The sequence below is a fragment of the Tachysurus vachellii genome, chromosome 21, assembly GCF_030014155.1.
Source record: "Tachysurus vachellii isolate PV-2020 chromosome 21, HZAU_Pvac_v1, whole genome shotgun sequence".
Taxonomy (NCBI): Eukaryota; Metazoa; Chordata; class Actinopteri; order Siluriformes; family Bagridae; genus Tachysurus; species Tachysurus vachellii.
The window spans coordinates 15,702,604-15,717,603 of record NC_083480.1 but is presented as its reverse complement, the minus strand read 5'-3'; the positions used below and the strand labels follow the sequence as shown (position 1 = coordinate 15,717,603).

Here is a 15,000-nt window from a genome sequence, read left to right as displayed (position 1 = left end):
TAGAATAAGATATCAATTATAGATCTACTTATTAATCACTGGCATTTTGCTTTAAATTGGTAATTGGTTGCCATGTCAGAGAAAATGTATTTAATTGAACGGATTTAGTTAATAGGGCTGAAAATATTAAAATATAATATGTTTTTTTATATAAATAGAGATTAAATCTCTATTCTCTATAGAGAATCTCTATAAATAGAGATTAAACATGGAGATTAAACATGGAGATTAAACATGGAGATTAAACATGGAGATTAAACATGGGGATAACACTCAGGTTATCAGGTTACAGGTGTGTTGTTCTGTTTATTCTGTTCTGTAGTGCAGTCCAGTCAAGACCCAGGCACTGGCTTGTGGCTTTAAGTCCCTCTTTGTCAGCCTTGCGTGGTCCACCCAAAATGTGTGTGTGTGTTGGAGTTTGTACAGAGAATAAGAACCAACATCCCCTAAACACACACACACTCTCTCTCTCTCACACACACACACATACACACACACACACAGCACCTCAAGCTGCCCTGCACAGGCACCCCATTGTTCCTACCAGAGTGAGTGAGGCACCCGTGCATGGAGCCGTACTCATTCGGGTGCTCGCTACAAACTTAATATGCAGACCCAGTCACTGCTATACTGTCTCTCAATACCACGACTTTCTGATAGAGAAATGAAGATGTTTTTTTTTTTTTTTTCTATACGTTCACCATCCATCTCTCTCCTTTCTCCAAGTGTCCACTCCACCCCCTCATCTGGCCCCAGAGCTGGAGAAGGCACGGCCTCAGACCAGCGGTGAGGAAGAGTTACAACTGCAGCTGGCATTGGCCATGAGCCGTGAGGAGAGCGAGAAGGTGAGGATCACGTACAGAGCTCATACTTTCTCTTTCTGGCTGATACACAGTCTGCCCATGAAGGAGAGAATAACAATGTAAGATGATCATCCTAATGCAACACCCAGACATCCCAAATACAAAACCCCTTCTATTTGCTATAACGAGTTATGAGATTTAAGAATCTGGCTCTTGATATGACAGATGTTGGACAGCTGCTGCAGAAAGACACTGTTACTGATTACATCATTGTTTTTTTTTTTTTTATCAGCAACAATCCTAATAAGGGGAGCCACGGTGGCTTAGTGGTTAGCACGTTCGCCTCACACCTCCAGGGTTGGGGGTTCGATTCCCACCTCCGCCTTGTGTGTGTGAAGTTTGCATGTTCTCCCCGTGCCTCGGGGGTTTCCTCCGGGTACTCCGGTTTCCTCCCCTGGTCCAAAGACATGCAGGTTGATTGGCATCTCTGGAAAATTGTCCGTAGTGTGTGATTGTGTGAGTGAATGAGAGTGTGTGTGCCCTGCGATGGGTTGGCACTCCGTCCAGGGTGTATCCTGCCTTGATGCCCGATGAAGCCTGAGATAGGCACAGGCTCCCCGTGACCCGAGGTAGTTCGGATAAGCGGTAGAAAATGAATGAATGAATGAATCCTAATAAGTAAGATCATGCACTGTCAGGATGTTCGTTTCAGGCTGTGGGTTATTATTGTTGTATTGAGCTACAGGATAGATCACAAACTTAATCCTTAACGCTATTGAAGTTGTGCATTTTTAAAAATAGAAAGAAAGCAACCCGAATCAAATTAATAAATTTAGACAAATAAAACTTACATTCAGTTATGGCAAAATGTAGAACAAAATGGCACCCTATAAAGGAGGACGAGATATAGTGTGTGTCTACATTAGCAGAAGCACTGTAGTGGCTGAGCTACATGTTAGATGTGTTTAGGAGGTTCTCTTTCACCAGTTAGTCATCATTTTGTATATTTCAGCTCGGTGTGAGCTTTACCTTTGTGGCGGTATGTGGGCCCGGCTAACAGTAAATCAGCTGTGCTGTGAATTCGTTTGGTCATTTATGTGGTGTTATTATCAACATGCATTTTAATAAATCCACATTTATGTAACTGATGGGAATTTTAATACAGTTTGGCCTATGGATGTATTTCCACATAACTTTCCTACAAAATAGGCCTGTGCTATAAAGCCTCAAACTCATTAAACACATTTATAAAATATTTCTTAATTCTAAACTAATTTGCTGTTGGCAAATCGGTGTACCAGATGATTACTTGAACAGTAACGAGTTTAGTTCAGTATTACTTAATGTAGTACTTCGTAACTTTTTTCCACAAGTGCATGGCTTTTTTCCATTTCCAAATTTTTTTTCCTCCATATTTTGTTTTCTGAAAATCTCATATACAGTAGCCACAGGCTAAGTATTAATTTGCATCTATACATAGATTTAAAATACCAGTGTACTTCCAAAGTCTGAGCATGTTAAATGTATTCTGCTGCACTTGCACATGTGTTTGTACTCACGCACTAAGGGAGCATTAGGATCTGGATTTTGCTGGATTGAAAATGCTTGAATGGACTGAAGCATTGATTCAGTGCTCATGTGTCAGCTCCATGAGAGCATATTGACAGAGTAAATGATATCTGTGTGTCTCTGTGAGTGCTAGCTGGCACGGCATCTCTTAAAAGATAAACCTCAGCTTTAAGTCTTACTTTTAGTGCAAATATATCTAGCTATCTAGCTAGCTATTAGCTATCTTTTTTAACCCTTTCATTGCTGTAATTGTTTAATCTCTGTATATAAATATATTTATATAGTGGAAGAAATTTGACTTCTGTAGATATTCTGCTTCCATGGTCTTGGTATGAGCCAGTCAAGGTTCAGAGTCCTGGCAAACCATTTTAAAAAGCTTACTGAACAGGCAAAGCATCAGATGATTAATGCATGATGCAAAAATAAAAACAGTGGCTCTTAAAATAAAATGCAGCCCAAAAAAGGTCATAAAGCATTTTACTTTGTAACCGGTTACTGTGGCTGATTTCTGAGCGAATACAGATGAATTATGCAGAATATAATAAGGCGCATAAACGAACAGGTAGTTACAATATCATGTTGACCTCAATGACTGTGCTATAAATATTTTACGAGTTGACGACAAAAATTGAGGTCACGGTTAACTGTAGTGTTTACGTTTAATTTTGTTACAGCGATATGGAAGAAACCATATGAATACATATGCATCAATTAGTAAACCTTGTTGTCATGAGTCAAGGTCTTGAAGAGAAAACGGTTACTATAACTTGGCACACCTTTTGATGACTTACCCCGTTTCCTTTAGCCACATCCTCCTGTGGATATCGATGAACAGACACAACTCCAGATTGCGATGAGCCTCAGCAAGGAGGAGGCCCAAAAGGTACTGCACTGCCAGTACTGACTGCTTCCTAACATCCCCTATGCCCTATCAGCTTGATGCCTCACTGTGTCACTCACATGTTTGTGTCTTTGTGTTTGATGCTGCATGTGTGTTGGCTTTTCAGTGAATGTTAGAGGAGCATGCATGTCTTTGTGCTTCACTAACCAGTTGGTGTTGCATCTCTCTCTCAAGCTAATAGGAAGAGATGGCTTTGTCTGTCATTGGTTAAGGGCCTGGCCTCTGTCTTTTGCTGTGGCAATGACCAGCTCTTTCCGTGGATACGCTCTCCATGCATGCATGCATGACAGAGTCACCAAAGAGTTCCTTCATAAACTAATAGTCTTCTTCATATCTTTTTAAAGAAGCCTCCTCCTGCTGTCACCTTGGACATGGATGAAGAGACTCAGCTCCAGATTGCTCTGAGCCTCAGTAAGGAGGAACATCAGCAGGTATGAGCTGTGTGTACATGTGTAAATAAATCAAAGTAGAACGCTGGGAAGAATTCAGCTCGGAGAAAGAGTATGATCTCGGGAACACTGTATGCACAGTAGAAGTACGTAGGTGGGAGCTGATACGGAGCTGCTTCTCTTCATTCGGTGCACGTACACGTCATTGAAGGAAACGTGATTGGAGAGATTTTCTAGAGATTTAATTTCATCCACTTACAGTAGGAGGGCGAATCTGTGGAGAAGAGGTACATTTCAATGTCACAAGGACTCCAACCAAACTCAAGAGGATCTTACACTACCTAACTACATCCCAGACTTGAACCTCATTAAAAATTATAGAGGAATTTGTAACTACAAGTCCACTGGAGAGACGCTTGTAACCTTGGTCAAATGAAGATGTTAGGCAAGAAGAACGGTCCACGATTAATCCACAATACTAAGATGCCTAGACGCTGTAACTGCCAGTGACAGCTTTGGAACAGAGTATTGATGATTTTAATATTTTTTCCTTATCAACTTTTTTATTTTAAGCCTTTTTATACTTAGTAGCACACACAAAGTAATCGTCGAGTAGAAAGTCAAAAGGAATTTCCTGCATGAATTTGAAGTCTGAACTTATTTCCCTTCACTCAGAATGGCTAATAATTAACCCGTCATCGATTTCTTCCTCTTTGGGCTAATTGTGTGCATTTTCCACTTAAACTTTTAGAAAACAGAGCAGTACAACCGAAGCATGTTGTGTGTACAAAATTCAGAACAATGTCCGTACTTCACGTCTTTTTTTTTTTGTGTGTCTGTATTTTCTGCGGGTTGCCAGGAGGAGCGAAGTCGCCAGGGAGATGAATCGTTGCTCCAGAAAGCTCTTGAAGAGAGTAAACGAGAAATGGAAGCCAAAGCAGGAGGGGTATGAACTAACTGTTATATACCTTGATTACTGACTATCGTTCATTACTTCGATATGGATCTCCAACAGTACCATCCATGTACACTTAAAGAGAACAATCTTGAATATCGTTCCTAATCTAAAACATACCTGGCACGGGAATTACTGAATGGCCCCTTTTTCATACAACCACAAGTGAACTGTGAGTGGTGAAGAAATAACCTATAAAAATATTTCTTGTCTAAAACTGCTACTTTCTCCTCCCCAGCAGTCTGCCATTTTGGATCTGATAGATATTTTTACTCCAGCCTCTGAAGCGCCACCCAGTGCCAAACCATGGGATCCGTCTGGAGCTGCGGGACCTCTGAGGGTCGACCTGTGGGATTCTCTAGGTAATGTTCTCAACATACACTACATTCTCTAATCCTTCAGAACTTCATAATCCTGCTAACAGATCAGTCAATTTTATCTAAAATATGTCAGATTTATCCAATTTAGCCAGTATTTTTATTCAACATTCTCAACATTACTAAAGTGCACTTTTTGGGCAAATAACAACTGTATAGTCGTGAGAAATGTTTTCAAAACCCTGATGTAAATGATGTGCCTTCGGTAATAATCACAGTAGTTTTTAAACCACGTGGTGAATAAGGTGAGGTAGGTTGTTATTCTGAGTGTACATTTTAGGAGCAGGGTGTAGCCATTGATCATAGCATATTTCAAGAAACCATAAAACTGCTCTATTAGTATATCACAGGGCCGTATTTTCAAACAGATCCAAGCACCTCAAATCGAGGTCCTGGCAGCTCCTGGGCAGCACCTTCCAGTCTTCACTCTCAGCCCTGGGACAATCAGGCACGTGCTCCTGACCCATGGGAAGCTCCTCAGCGTGCCACCAGTCCTGTTCCCCCAAGTCATACTTGGCTCTCAACGGCTGCCACTGGTATAAACATGTCGCATTATTAATCAAAATAAATATCATAGTTTGCATCTCTATACATACAGTTAGGTCCATATATATATATTTTTTTAGGTATTTACCAAAACATATTTAAGCTATAGTTGTATAGGTATATTGGGCTGGAAGTGCAGTCTCTCAGGTTTAATTTGAGGGTATTTAAATACCCAAGGGACCAAAGTTATTGGACAATTGAATCAAAAGCTTTTTCATGGACAGGTGTAGGCTATTCCTTCATTACTTCTTCATCACTTAAGCAGGTAAAAGTTCTGGAGTTGATTCTAAGTGCAGTATTTGCTGTGAACCTATTTCATGCGTTCAAAGAAGCTCTCCATGCAAGTCAAACAGGCCATCATTAGGCTTCAAAAACAAAACAAATCCATCAGAGAGACAGCAGGAACATTAGGAGTGACCAGATCAACAGTTTGGTACATTCTGAGAAAAAAGAATGCAACGGTGAGCTCAGCAACATAAAAAGGCCTGGCTGTCCATGGAAGACAACAATAGTGTATGATTGCAGGATCCTCTCCACGGTAAAGCAAAACCCATTCACAACATCCAGCCAAGTGAAGGACACTCTCCAGGAGGTAGGTGTGTCATTGTCAAAGTCTACAATCAAGAGAAGACTTCACGAGAGCAAATACAGCGGGTTCACCACAAGGTGCAAACCATTCATAAGCCTCAAGGATAGAAAGGTCAGATTAGACTTTGCCAAAAAACATCTAAAAAAAAAAAAAAAGAATGACCAGTTCTGAAAAAGCATTCTTTGGACATATGAAACTAAGATCAACCTTTACCAGAATGACGAGAAGAGAAAAGTACGGAGAAAGCTTGGAACAGCTCATGATCCAAAGCGTACGTCGTCGTCTGTAAAACATAGTGGAGGCAGTGTAATAGCATGGGCATGCATGGCTTCCAGTGGCACTGGGTCACTGGTGTTTAATGATGATGTGACAGAAGACAGAAGCAGCCGGATGAATTCTGAAGTGTATAGGAATATACTGTCTGCCCAGATTAAGCCAAATGCAGCAAAGTTGATTGGACGGCATTTCACGTTACAGATGGACAGTGATCCAAAACACACTGCAAAAGCAACCCAGGAGTTTGTTAAGAAAAAGAAATGGAATATTCTGCAATGGCCGAGTCAATCACCTGATCTCAACCCGATTGAACATGCTTGTCACTTGCTGAAGGCAAAACTAAAGGCAGAAAGACCCATGAACAGTTAAGGACTGGCAAAGAATCAGAAAGGAGGAAACCCAGTTTCTGGTGATGTCCAGAGCCTGTGCCTATCTCAGGCGTCATCGGGCATCAAGGCAGGATACACCCTGGACGGAGTGCCAACCCATCACAGGGCACACACACACACTCTCATTCACTCACGCAATCACACACTACGGACAATTTTCCAGAGATACCAATCAACCTACCATGCATGTCTTTGGACCGGGGGAGGAAACCGGAGTATGAACATTTTATTTATAATTATTTTCATTTGTCCAATTACATTTGAGTGCATAAAAATGGTTGCAGTTCCTGAACCGTTTACTTGATATTTTTGTTCAACCCCCTGAATTAAAGTTGAACATCTGCTCTTCAAATTCTCTGCATCTTGGTTTTTTTTCATTATCATTTTATTCTGGTGGCATACATAGCCAACAGTATGAAAATTGCCCCTGCGTCCAAATATATATGGACCTAACTGTACGTATATAAACATTTCTATGCATATATGTGACTTTGTTTTATCAGCCAAAGGAATTGATCCTTTCTCTCCTCTAACAGCAGAAACAAAAGGGTCTGCTGTCCCAGTCAAAGGCTCATTATCACATCCTGAAAGTCCAACAGGTAATAATATTAGCCCTCAGTAAACTAACATTCCTTTGTTCATCATCATCTTTTTGTATTGATTTTTATTGTAACTGTCATTTTATTTGTTTTTAGATGGAGATCTTTTTGATGATGCCATGGATGGCGGTCAGGTGCACGTTAATGGCCGTAGTGTAGAAAGTCCAGAGTTATTTGACCTGTCTCGTTTGGGAGAAAGTTTAGCAGAGCCAAATCCTCGGACCTGTGGCACTCCGGAAGCCTTTCTGGGCCCTGCAGCGGCCTCGCTCGTTAATCTCGACTCCCTGATCCCGCCAAGTAGCGCTCCTAAAAACTTAAACCCGTTTTTAACAGGTAAAACCAGGCAGAGGTTTCACCACACACTAAGATTGAAAATATGGTGGTTTCCATTCACTGGTTTCATAAACTCCAGCATGGACTACTTTACCTTTTATTGCTTAACCCCTTGCTGATTAGTTTTATTGCCTGTATTTAACACTGGTGCTTCATCATCATCGACTGGATAAACCTCAACAGAGGGTTTGTTTCAATTGGCAAAGGTTCTGATGCATAACTATTGGAGAATATTTTTTTTTTCCTATATTGACCATAAAAACCATTAAAAATACTTTTATATAAATAAATATAAATACCCTGTTAAACACAAGTCCCAGATGACTGAAAATCATAAAAAAAAGACACTGTTATATTGGATATTTCGGATGATGACCGAGCACAAGGGGACAAAAAGAGACTGGAACACTCACTCGAAACATCATGTATTCCACCATTTATGCTTTTATCTTGCTTTGTCATGGATAAATGCCTTAAACATAATCTGAGATGGAAATCACCACCTTATACTGTATATGTTGTTTTTTTTTTTTTCCAGTTTTACTCAGTAATGTCAAGATGATGATGTGGATGTGGCATGACGGTGATGAAATGACACTTTTTACTGTACAGTTGCATGGAAACCCTGATGTTGTTTCTTATTCTTACTTCCTTTAGGTGTGAGTGCTCCTTCTGTCACAAATCCATTCCAAAACGAGCAAGCGCGCCTCACACTCAATCAAATGCGTCCTAGTAGCTCCACGTCGGCCGCTCCCAACTCGCTGCAATACAGCGCTTCTCTGCCTCTGCCTGCGAGCAATCAGCCTTTGTCCTTACCCAGCTCTTTCACACAGCCTTCGGAAGAACAGCTTAAAGCGCTTGGGAACCTGCCTCATTCACTGCATCCTCTCTCATCCAAATCCACACAAGGACAGCCAGATCAGAGTCAGAACCCTTTCCTCTGAGGCCAGCCATGAACGGAGCTTCATGTGGCCTGAATGTAAGCTAGCTGGCCTGAGTAACAATGCTTATAACGGAGTTACGAATAAACTACAGACTTGGATGTAAACTGGAACATAGTCCAAATGATTGACAACACTGTTTTATACTAAACTTTAACTGTTTTCAGAGCTCTTTGCAATTGCTACTTATCCTCTTGTATCCGTCTGAACTACAGAACCAATGTGTCTTTTTAACCATATGAGCAAATAGCCCACATTTCTTTCCTCCTTTTTTATTTTCTTTTCTTTTTCTTTGACCAGAAACTTTTACAGCTGTTTCACCAAACTCTCAAGACCTGCTTTAGCAATACTTCTTTAAGTATTACATACAGCCTGGTGTCTTCCTCTTTCCTGCTGTATTATTCATTACATTTGACTGATATAGATGAGCGGAATAGCGTGGAAGCTATCCAACGGCCCCATCCCGATAATGAAGCTCACTCATTCAAGGATGTCTAATCAGTGTGCCAGATATCTAACACCAGGCTGTTTTTCTTTTTAACCATCAGTGATATTGGCTGCTAAGTTAACACGCGTCATGAAGGGAACAAATTTACTGTGTGTGGCGTGATGACCTACTAACAGAATGTGTGAATATGAGACTGTTATTGAAATATAAAACATTTCTTATCAAATATAGGAATGGAAATTGCCGTCATCTAATGTATGGTTATTTTTCTTCATGATTGTTCTCTCTGAGTTTTATCACTTACTTAAAGCATCAGTAGTTAAACATGTTCTTTTTTTTTTTTTTTATTTGATGACGTGAATTAAGGTGTTTTCACACTTGGCATAAATACTCAAGTCTCTTCCCAGGATTCATTCTGGTCATATAACGTTATCTGCACCTGTATTTGTTTAGTGCTTTAAATATCTGTATTCAGATTCAAACTTGAGTAATTTTATTAGCATTTTAATTCATTTCACAAAATATACACCAATAAGTAACCTTGTTTAAGCCACTGCAGCCATGACTAGGAGGTCACTAAGTATTCTGTGAACACCATACCTTATACCGATGGTGTATAATACGGTAACCATCATACCGTAGCAGTCGGTCTTTGTACAGTAAGCTTCGTATCTGCGGCTACTGGAGGTGAAAAAATGCATTCTGTCCTCCATCAAACTACATTTAGTGCAAAAGGCCAAGTGAGAAAATTCCTAATAAACTTGTGCAAACTATTTAATATTGCATCGGTTAACTGTTTGCTGAGAGTAATCTCCGAGCACATCACAGTCTCTACAGAGAGAATTAAATTATTCTCACGGCCACATTATTCATATCATCAGCCACAAAAGTGTGAACTAATGCACGAAATGTTGAGCTGATTAGATCATTTTCGCTGCATTAAGCTGCTCTAACTGGGGTGTGATCCTAACCAAGATGTTTCTGTCATTGTGTAAGGTTAGGTTCTGTGTGTCCGTATCTTGTATGTCCACATCAGTCAGGGTGATTCGAGTCCAGCCAGTTGATGATATCCTGAAGGCCCTCTCCAGAGCGAGCACTGAGCTCCAAAACCGTGATGGACTGAGGAGCGGAGGCAATGATGTCACGGATCCTGAAGAGTGATTTCATTTCCTCTAGCGACATGGTGCATTGCAGGTCACTAAAAAGTGAATGAGAAACAAAACTTTTGCAACAAGCAAGCTGTAAATCTGAAACACTGGAGTGCTTCCCGCTGATACCACCGTGATTGCTCATTCCTGCATCTTTCTGCCTGTGACTTGGAAATCGAACGAAGTCTGTCAAAGTACGAGTTAAGGTTTAAGTGAGTGATGTATACATGCAATAATGTTTGAATCAATAAGTAAATTTACTCATCAAACCGCTTTAAACTGAGGCCTACGTGAACAAAAATGTCTAATGTGGTAAATACGTTTGTTCTCGATTCCTCCTGTGCTCATTTTCTCTAAGAGCTACTGTAAGAAGCAAGGAAATGAGTCCCTCAAGGATTTCATTGAGGTTTGTGATTGTTGCAGCTAAAATGACTTAATTTAGATTTTTTCAGAATTTGCAATAAAAGTTTAAATGGGTGAGATTGCAGGCACAGGAAACTTCTTTTAAACCATTACCAATGATGACCGGTGTAATTACTTTCACAGTTCCTAGAGGGACTGGGAAAGTATATTAGTGGTTTATGTTGGAGTCGGTGAGAATACTTGCTGTTTATTTTTTTTACTTGAAAAGCACAATGCTCGTTAAAGAACATTAGAGTCTGACCTCTTGTTGAACAGCACGAGCACAGAGGCAGAGCGGAGCGACTCGGCCGAGAGGACACACAGCAGCTGGATGCAAGAGGAGGAAATCTGTGTGATGTTGGCAGAGTCTACCATGAACTAAAGACAAAAAGCAGTGTCATTTTTTTACAGCTGTGTTTTGGAATGTATGACAAAAGGTATATTACTTTTTGAATGGGGGAAAGGAACTGGTCTAATCTTGCAGCATGTGAAAGTCATTTTTACAGTGTGGCGTATTAATAAATTGTGTACTGATATTGCTGAACCACTTGCATCATTTTCACAATACACTCACGATAACAGATGTGCAGTCCCTGAAGTAGCTTGGCCATATAGGGCCCATGCAACCTCCTAACTCTCTCACAGTCACTCTCCTCTTCCTCAGGGTTAGATCGGTCAGGTTGGTGCCTACCTGTGCAAAAAAAACAAAAACCAGCCAGCTCAGCTAAACAATGCATCTGCTTTTATAATTACCAAGGTACAGTTAGATAGTAATGCTTATCTATTGATGATGGCAGAAAGTACAGTAGTCACCTCAGCTCACAGATTAGTGTACATGCATGTGAAAATGTAAACATTCACGGTGCCAAAATTCATTAATTGAATTCCTTAATAATTAGTGAAAGTGACATACGGCTAAGTACGGTGACCCGTACTCAGAATTCGTTCCCATCCAAAGTGCACACACACAGCAGTGAACACACATCCGGAGCAGTGCGAACTCTCTAACCATTAGGCCACGACTTCCCCACTTTTCAATACCATTAGGTATTGTAAAGAAGAAAAAAAACATAAATGTTTTGCATGTGTATAAAATCCCAACCTATTTTCAAAATTATCTCTGTTGCTAAGTGTATAAATAGAATCAATGGCAAAAATGTATGGTTCTTGATATATATTTCCTATGTAGTGAGTGTATGATATGGTGAAAGGGTGGCATTGTAGAACCCTTCAGTCCTGAGCTCAGGTTTTTATCTATATGTCGCTTCACATGTTTTCTGAAACGCCTTAGTTTCCTCACACCTCCTGAGATCATGCTGGTCGGAGAGCTGGTGGATGTGTGTGTGTGTTGCCCTGTGACTGTCCAGGGTGTATTCCTGCTTTGTGCCCCTTGTTCCACAGATTGACTCTGAACCAATCCCCTTAGTTCCAGTGAAAGCGTAGAAGGTGTCCTGCAACTCCATTAAAGAACATTCTGGACAATTTTGTGCTTCCATTTTAAGACAACATATAGTGACGTCTCTCCATTTAACCCATCCAAAGTGCACACACCGTGAACACACACCCGGAGCAGTGGGCAGCCATTTATGCTGTGACGCCCGGGGAGCAGTTGGGAGGGTTCTATGGCAATACCACGACTGAGGTGCCCTTGAGCAAGGCACCTCAGTCGTGGTATTGCCGTAGAACCCACAACCTTAGGGTTAGGAGTCAAACTCTCTAACCATTAGGCCACGACTTCCCCCCAATACAGTATATGGCCGTGATGTTTAGGTGTGTACAAACTTTTCGCCATATAGTATAGTATAGTTCTCCTTTCATTGCTTGAGAGACTGAGAGAGATCCATATGTAGTTATTTCATCTGTACTGTGGTGGACCTGATAAAAATGGACCACATTAATCTTCTATCATAAACAAATACCTCACCGTGGGCATTGTAGCTGGTGGTTCTCCTAAATCAGCAGCCTCACCTTTCTGACACAGATGTATTTTTAGCTAAGGAAAGAACAGCGTTTAAACTACTTAACTAACCAAATAACTAGCTAAAAAGAAGATGATGATGATGATGAAGAAGAAGAAGCTTAATGTTAGCATGATATAAATGATATAGTCGCTACCCAAAACCTTAGTCATTTATAAATAAAGAAACACGCAACAATATATATTTTTAACATAATAACATAACCAGGTCTAAATAGTTAGTATTTAAATTATGTGTGGTTAAGTGGCTAGTCAGATAGTTAACTAAGAGAAGGATATTTTGCAGTCGTTTTAAGAGCAGAGTCTTTCCGACGCCGGTAGCACCCAGTAACAAGCACATCACTGTTGTTGGAGAATAATTCAACACAAAAGACAAAATATGTACTATTTCTGAGGTAAAGCAATAAAAAAATAGCTAGCCAGCTAGCGCTTTATGCTAACAACGTTTCCCATGACAACGTCCCTTCCATTTTCAAAATAAAAGTAATGTAAGAGAAACCAGCAGTGTGTACGGTAATTTATCTAAAAAATAATAAAAATACGAAAAGAGTTTTTATTTTATTTTATTCTTTGTAAGTACTGCTTATAGGAGTTTCACGTTTTTGCCAGTATTTGTACACTGCCAAAAGTATGTGCACCCAAAAAAAACTGCTGGCAAAATTCTGAAAATCCTTTAAGTAAATCTTACAAAAACCCTTTATGTACAATACAGAGCAACAAAATTACATAAAATAAACATGAAAATATGTGATATATATGGGTATATATGGGTATATATATATGGGTATATGATATTTTGTATATGATATTATGTATATGATATTTTGTATGGGATTCCGCTTCAAACTTAAAAAACACCTGTAGCTCTGGATCTGTTGAATCATGCTCGTACTCCAACTAAAAGAACACCTGAAATGTGTGTGTGTGTGTGTGTGTGTGTGTGTGTGTGTGTGTTGGGTGTAAGTGAGTGTGAGTGTGTGTGTGTGTGTGTGTGTGTGCGTGTGTGTGTGTGTGTGCGTGTTTTGGGTGTGTGAGTGTGTGTGTGTGAGTGAGTGTGTGTGTAGGCTCTTTTTTTCTTCTAATAAAAACAAATGAAAAAAATTGATTAATAAAGCTCGCGGCTGTATTAAAAAATACCAATACCACACATTCAAATGGTCACTTACCAGACATTCACATTAAACGCTGTTTTATCTGTTGGTTCTCTATTCGTAGTCTTCATCTCTGAAAGGAAGTGGTTGTGGTAGAGTTTCTGGGTAAATTGTTAAATAGATGTTTGAAGAAGAGAACTGACGAGAGAGTCACTGAGAGGTGACATCTGACTAAAGTTTTAATGTGATCCATCAAAAATCTACTGTAAAACTTGTAGAACTTCTGTAGAAATAAGTCTACATGGAGCTAAACGGATCTATGCGGTAGCTTATTAGCCATGACAACTCTCAGTAAGTGCATTAATAGTAGGTTATAAGGTCAGAAGTGTTGTGCTTTAAAACAAAACAAAACAAAACAAGAAATTATTGTATGTTTACCGTGTAAAGGTTCAAAAAGGATTAATGGTTCAAAAAGTGTATGGTGTGATAAATTTACACCTCGCCATAATAGTATCCAAGCACTGTAATATCAGCTTGGTTGCTACATTAAATTGAACCAAGTACAGCTTAAATAAACAAAAATAAAAGTACAATAAATAAACAAACAAATTAATTCATTCATTCATTTTTGGTGCATGACTTGTTTCTCAGTAACACAAAAGGTTGTGGGGTAATATTCTGTTTATAGCTGTGGATGCACCAAAAGATGAAATGTTACTATAAAGGCATAAAAAGTACACATAGTGCTTTAATAAATAAAACTTGGAAAATTAGAAAAAAAAAATTATCAGAGGAATAAAACATTATGATTATGAAATTCTTTATTTTCGAAATTAAACTGATTATTTCATTATAACTTCATGCCTCCGTGTATAAACACAGACAATACAATCTAAGAGTCTCTTATGTATCTGTGATGACTGACAGCATGACAGCAAACCTTGTAGAGGTTGACCTGCCTCCAGAGGGGCAGAACTCTGAGGGCTTTCACTGTATATCTAAAGCTCCGTGCTTCTACAACAGAGGTGGGGCTGGAAGAGAAGAAAGATAGATCGACACCATGAACTGCCTGTATCTCCTGGTTTTGGGTGAGTCACATCTATATCTGTGTGCTTCTGTCTTATCATGGCTTTGGAGGTTTTTTCTGAGGGGATCATTTAAAAGGTGTTGAGCTGTTTGTAGGTGACACTGTTATCTGTTAGAAACTTTTCAACTTTCATAGTTTTGATGAGATTTTGGGAGGTGCCAAAGACTGGTGTGTGTGTG

General features: G+C 39.7%; 4 protein-coding genes across 13 annotated transcripts in view; 2 read left to right on the top strand and 2 right to left on the bottom strand.

Annotated features, from left to right (window-relative positions):
• The window catches only part of epn3a (epsin 3a), a 22,535-nt gene extending 13,166 nt beyond the window's left edge, over nt 1-9,369 (top strand). For 3 of the 8 annotated variants that reach the window (XM_060897029.1, XM_060897030.1, XM_060897031.1), the window contains exons 3-11: nt 727-845; nt 3,178-3,255; nt 3,618-3,704; nt 4,522-4,608; nt 4,856-4,979; nt 5,363-5,530; nt 7,331-7,393; nt 7,490-7,726; nt 8,384-9,369. In XM_060897029.1, coding sequence (XP_060753012.1) covers nt 727-845; nt 3,178-3,255; nt 3,618-3,704; nt 4,522-4,608; nt 4,856-4,979; nt 5,363-5,530; nt 7,331-7,393; nt 7,490-7,726; nt 8,384-8,670 — 1,250 coding nt within the window. In that variant the 3' untranslated portion in view covers nt 8,671-9,369. The remainder of the gene's footprint in view (nt 1-726; nt 846-3,177; nt 3,256-3,617; nt 3,705-4,521; nt 4,609-4,855; nt 4,980-5,362; nt 5,531-7,330; nt 7,394-7,489; nt 7,727-8,383) is intronic. The other 5 variants (XM_060897032.1, XM_060897034.1, XM_060897033.1 and 2 more) reach the window with 5 other exon arrangements.
• LOC132864072 (zinc finger protein 354C-like) overlaps nt 1-15,000 on the bottom strand; it is a 232,810-nt gene that overhangs the window by 38,974 nt on the left and 178,836 nt on the right. The gene's annotated exons all lie outside the window — the stretch shown is intronic.
• arl16 (ADP-ribosylation factor-like 16) lies at nt 9,592-13,848 on the bottom strand. 3 transcript variants are annotated; one of them, XM_060897037.1, is made up of 5 exons: nt 12,923-13,195; nt 12,590-12,648; nt 11,240-11,356; nt 10,928-11,043; nt 9,592-10,313 (listed from the first exon to the last, which is right to left on the bottom strand). In XM_060897037.1, exons 1-5 carry the CDS (start codon nt 12,981-12,983, stop codon nt 10,148-10,150), a joined length of 519 nt encoding a protein of 172 aa, XP_060753020.1. In that variant the 5' UTR covers nt 12,984-13,195; the 3' UTR covers nt 9,592-10,147. The 3 variants fall into 3 exon arrangements, with proteins under 3 accessions (XP_060753020.1, XP_060753021.1, XP_060753022.1); XM_060897038.1 differs by having other exon boundaries at nt 11,240-11,352; nt 12,923-12,987; XM_060897039.1 differs by lacking the exons at nt 12,590-12,648; nt 12,923-13,195 and adding an exon at nt 13,810-13,848.
• Nucleotides 14,665-15,000, top strand: part of LOC132864064 (adhesion G protein-coupled receptor E1) — a 58,321-nt gene continuing 57,985 nt past the window's right edge. Inside the window, exon 1 of the mRNA XM_060897291.1 lies at nt 14,665-14,822. Coding sequence (XP_060753274.1) covers nt 14,795-14,822 — 28 coding nt within the window. The 5' untranslated portion in view covers nt 14,665-14,794. The remainder of the gene's footprint in view (nt 14,823-15,000) is intronic.